The sequence below is a fragment of the Plutella xylostella genome, chromosome 13 (assembly GCF_932276165.1).
Source record: "Plutella xylostella chromosome 13, ilPluXylo3.1, whole genome shotgun sequence".
NCBI lineage: Eukaryota > Metazoa > Arthropoda > Insecta > Lepidoptera > Plutellidae > Plutella > Plutella xylostella.
Genome location: NC_063993.1, coordinates 1,085,228 through 1,090,447, shown reverse-complemented (window position 1 = coordinate 1,090,447; position 5,220 = coordinate 1,085,228). Strand labels below are relative to the sequence as shown.

Genomic DNA, 5,220 nt, shown 5'->3' with positions numbered 1-5,220 from the left:
TTAAGTTAATGCAAAAATTATTAGGTAAATATACCTATTAATAAATTAACTAAGTAGGCCATAGGGCACTACATCACCCCCCTCCAGAGACCGTCAAGGGCGATAATAGTCGGGAAATCGTACGCGACGCCCTGATCTCGTCGTCCTGACGACATCTTCATCATCATCAGCACGAAGTATGTCTCGATTTTCCGCATTTGGAGTGTGACGAGTGACTGTGTGAGGAGGTGTGTTTGGTGTGTTGTGGTGAGTGTGAGAGGTAGGTGTGGTAGTGTCTGGGTCACACAGTATGAAGGCCGGCTTGATGCGGTCAATCGATACGGTCACCTGTTTACCGTTCACCATGATTTTGAAAATCTTGTCACCTCGTTGTACGACCTTGTGGGGACCAGAGTATGCTGGCTTCAAAGCACCACCAACAGTGCAGTCTCTGAGAAACACGTGAGAAGACGTGGCAAGGTCCTTGAAAATAAATGTGTTGTGCTTGCTGTTGTGCCTGGCTGTTGGTGATGGTTGAAGGTTCCTAACCAAGTTCCTAAGCCTAGACAAGTAATCAGTTGTATCAACTGTGACACCAGCCTCAGGGTCGAAGAATTCGCCTGGAAGGCGCATAGGCTGGCCGTATACAAGTTCGGCGGCTGAAGCCTGTACGTCTTCTTTATAGGCGCTGCGGATACCCATCAGCACTAGTGGAAGAGATTCCACCCAATTGTTGTTTGCATGGCAAGTTATCGCAGCTTTAAATTGGCGGTGGAATCTCTCCACCAGTCCATTGCAAGCTGGATGGTACGCCGTGGTTCGACGATGCTGGAATCCAGCAATCGTGGATAGGGCCTTAAATAGAGCGGATTCAAATTGCCCTCCTCTATCCGTAACTATATCCGTGGGGCACCCAAAACGAGAGAACCAGCCACTCAGCAGGGCCTTTGCCACTGACTCGGCAGTCATATCTGCTAGTGGTATTGCCTCAGGCCATCGCGTGAAGCGATCGACGGCGGTGAGACAATACCGGAAACCTTGACACGATGGCAAAGGTCCCACGAGGTCAATGTGGATGAAGGCGAACCTTGACTGGGGTAATTTGTAGGTGCCTAATGGAGCGGACACGTGACGTGTGATCTTTGATCGTTGGCAAGGTAAGCAGGATCGAACCCACTCACGACAGTCCTTCCTAACGCCTGGCCAGACGTAGCGGTCTGAAACCAGTTTCGCAGTTGCTTTGGTGCCAGGATGACTGAAGGAGTGCAAGCTTGCGAAAATTGCAGTACGCAACTCCTTGGGCACGTACGGTCTTGGGGTTGAGGAGCTGATGTCACAATACAACTGACTACTTGTTCCAGGTATACTTACCTGCTTCAGGTGCAGAGAAGTGTCTCCAGCCAGCAGCTGTTTCAGCTCCGGGTCCTCTAGTTGAGCGGCGGCAATCCTTTCAGCGTGCACAGGTTGAGCAATCTCCTCAATACGCGAAAGTGTGTCCGCCACGACATTGTTCTTCCCCGAGATGTGCCGTATATCGGTGGTGAATTGTGCGATGAAGTCTAAATGCCTGAACTGCCGGGGAGAACAATTGTCTTTACGAGAGTGGAAAGCAAACGTGATAGGCTTGTGGTCCGTATAAATGACGAAATCACGAGCCTCCAACATGTGCCGGAAATATTTCACACTCTCGTAAATGGCGAGCAACTCTCGGTCGTAAGGAGAATACTTAACCTGTGCAGGGCTCAACTTACGTGAAAAGAAAGCGAGAGGCTCCCATGCTCCCTCGGTCAGCTGCTGCAGGACAGATCCAATGGCCTTGTCTGACGCGTCCGTGACCAACGCCAACTTTGCGTTGCAATCAGGATGCGCCAGCATTGCTGCTTGACACAAGCTGTCCTTGCACTTCTGGAATGCCAGGTGTTCCTGTGGAGAGAAGTCCACGGGATGCGAACCTTTTACCGATCCGGTTAGTAGGGCATTTAATGGTGCTTGGTGAGTGGCAGCCTCGGGAATAAACCTTCGGTAAAAGTTTAGCATCCCGAGGAACCTTCGTAGTTCCCTGACAGTTTTCGGTGCAGGGAAGTTGTGAATGGCCTCGACCTTGGAAGGTAGGGGCCGTGTTCCTTTGGCTGAAATATTATAGCCTAAGAAGTTTACCTCCGGCACACCAAAGACGCTCTTAGAGCTGTTGATGACCATACCGTATTCCCTCAGTCTGGTGAAGAGCTGACGCAGGTGGATCTCGTGGGTCTTCTGGTCTTTCGAGAAGACCAAAAAATCGTCGATATACGAGTATGTGAAATCCAGACCCCTGAGCATCTCATCCACGAAGCGCTGAAACGTCTGACCGGCATTTCGAAGTCCGAACGTCATGTACGGGAATTCGAAAAGACCGAACGGCGTGGTGATGGCGGTCTTCGGGATGTCATCCGGATGGACAGGAATCTGGTTATACGCCTTGACCAGGTCGATCTGGGAGAAGACGGTACAGCCAGACAGGCTGTGAGCGAAGTCCTGGATGTGCCGGATGGGGTAAGAGTCCGGAATAGTACGGGCGTTCAGCATTCTGTAGTCTCCACAAGGGCGCCAACCATCGTCCTTCTTCGGCGCGAGGTGGAGTGGCGAAGACCAGGGCGATTCTGATGGTCTACAGGTGCCAGCTTGCAACATGGCCTCGAATTCGGCCTTGGCTATTTTTAATTTGTCAGGGGCCAACCTACGTGGTGAACCTGATACTGGTGGCCCAGGTGTGGTGCGGATGTGGTGGACAGTGTTGTGTTTGGGAGTGCGGTGTGTGCCATGAGGACGAGTGATGTCTGGGAATTCGCGTAGTATGTGAGTGTATGCGGAATTACCGAGACTTACTTTAACCGATGAGATGTCATCAGTACGACGGGCAGGCGAAGCCGGGGTGGTGAGACTAGTGTTATTATCGATGAGGCGTTTGTTCCTGCAATCAACAACTAGATTATAATAGCACAAAAAATCCACGCCTATTATCGCCTTTGTTACGTCGGCTACAATAAATTTCCAAGTGAAGTCGCGGCGTAAGCCTAGGTTAAGAGAAACATTTATGTAACCGTAGGTATTTATTGTAGTTCCGTTAGCCGCACACAACTCGTAATTTGTTTTGTTTAACTGTCGCGCTATTGCCGATCGGGGATAGACACAGAGGTCGCTACCAGTGTCGACCAGAAACTGCACCTTCGACCGCTGATCGGTGATGAACAGGCGACCCGCACTCGGACAATCATCAGTCGCCATTACTGATTGCCCCGAGCATTTCCCGCCTGTGGGTAGTCGCACGGCTTCACGCACCGTTTCGCCCGCTCGCCGAAGTTCTGGTGGTACCAGCACTGTGGGTACCGTCGGTATGCAGATGATGAGCGGGTGGAGCTGGATCGACGACCGTGGCGCGTGCGGCTGCTGGAGCGTTCCCGGGGACGGGACATTCGGTCCACCTTGTCCGCCAGCTTCTCCATCTGCCTGGTGAGGGCGGCGATCTCTGAGCTCGTGGCGCCACCCGACGTACCTGGTGCAGCTGCTGTGGAGGTGACAGCGGCTGTACATCCGACCTGGGTACCGACGACGTCGTGGATCTTGTCAGCTAACTCGGCCAGCTCAGTCAGGTCCGTCTTGGATTGGGATGCGATGATGGCCTGAGTGGAGCTGGGCAGGCGGCTCGTCCAGATGGTCCGCAGGAACTCGTCAGGAACTCCGGGGCCGGCCAGGTCCTTCAGATGCCGGTAGAATTGCGAGGGCTTCCGGTCTCCGAGCTCCTCGTGCATGAGAAGCTGCTTCACCTTCTTCTCGCGTGACGCCGACAGCCTCTTGATGAGCTCAGTTTTGAGCTTTTCGTATTTGTCCGCGTCCGGAGGGTAGGAAATTATGTCCTCTACCTCCGCGGCGTATTGGGCATCCAGGTTGCCGACGACGTAAAAGTATTTCGTCTCATCGGTCTTGATGTTGGCCAGGGTGAACTGCGCCTCCATCTGGCTGAACCACAGCCCTGGCTTCTCCGCGTAGAAGGGCGGAATTCTCACGCCAACTCGGAAGGTCTCCGCTGACGATGATGTCGATGATGTCGATGCTTTCTCTTGAGCCATCTTCAAAGTGTCCTTTTGCGGGGTCACCAATATAGTGGCGTGTGTAGGCAGGATAAGCAATTAAAGTCCCAAGTGCACAATAATGAAAGTAAAGTTTATTGCACAAAGTACACACACAAAAGTCTTTTAGAAAGAAGCAAGAAGGAGTAGAAAGTATAGTAGAAGAAATAGCTTAGAAATGATAGCACATACAATAGATTTAAGAATAAGCGGAGTAGGTATTCTCGACGCAAGCAAATAATTAGCGAATAAAATAATCTACTAGCGGCGGAGTGCGAAAGCGGACTGCCGGCCGCGGGCCGGCTCAGGTAGCCGCGTGCGAGTATATGAACAATATCATGCGATCTCGCTCGCGCGTAGATCAGCGATAAGGAATCTACGTCACCGCATGCGCTACCGCTGGCCGGCGCACGACTCAACAGAATTATCTATATAAAATACGTTTAGTCTTGTCTGTCTGTTTGTCACTTATTTTAATGTTTACTATATTATAATTATTTTTACTTTTATACATTACTAATATATATATGCTTTATTTAAATTTACAATTTAGAATAGGTATAAGTTATTTTTACGTTTATTTAGTACTTTAATGATTTACAACAATGATATTAAACTGTAGATATTGTAAATAGGTATTTTTATATTTTATACATGTAAGTTATAAAATTATTTTGAATTTAAGTTAATGCAAAAATTATTAGGTAAATATACCTATTAATAAATTAACTAAGTAGGCCATAGGGCACTACAGATACTTATCGCCGCCGCCGCATCTCACGTATCTGCAAACTACAGTAATCCTAGGAAACGTTCGTGAAATACATGCCTATTCTTCATCGCGTTTCCTTCGCGATATTTTGCGCAACTTTGGCGAGAGTTTTACAACGAAACTCTTTTGTAAAGCCGATATTTTATGAGAGCAACTTTCTGCATCGCGACCGTTTCTCGCTGATTATTATAAGCTGTGTGATAGTATAGCATATAGCGGCACCTTACTTAATTATGAAGCTTATGTTGAGCACGTTTTCTGACTAAGCAGAGCTGAGCACTTTAGTCTATAATGGTAACCAGTTAATGCCGTGATCCTCCGACTCCGCCTGGAATGCCGGCTAAATACGGTTTGTGCACCAAA

General features: G+C 49.3%; 1 protein-coding gene across 1 annotated transcript; it reads right to left on the bottom strand.

Annotated features, from left to right (window-relative positions):
• Positions 1-3,242: 3,242 nt before the first annotated feature.
• On the bottom strand, positions 3,243-4,085 carry LOC119691670. The gene has a single exon (XM_038109581.2). It carries the CDS (start codon positions 4,083-4,085, stop codon positions 3,243-3,245), a length of 843 nt encoding a protein of 280 aa, XP_037965509.2.
• Positions 4,086-5,220: the final 1,135 nt, after the last annotated feature.

What these genes read in the sequence shown, in the direction of transcription:
- LOC119691670 (XM_038109581.2), bottom strand. Translation starts at nt 4,085, where the DNA reads ATGGCTCAAGAGAAAGCATCGACATCATCGACATCATCGTCAGCGGAG.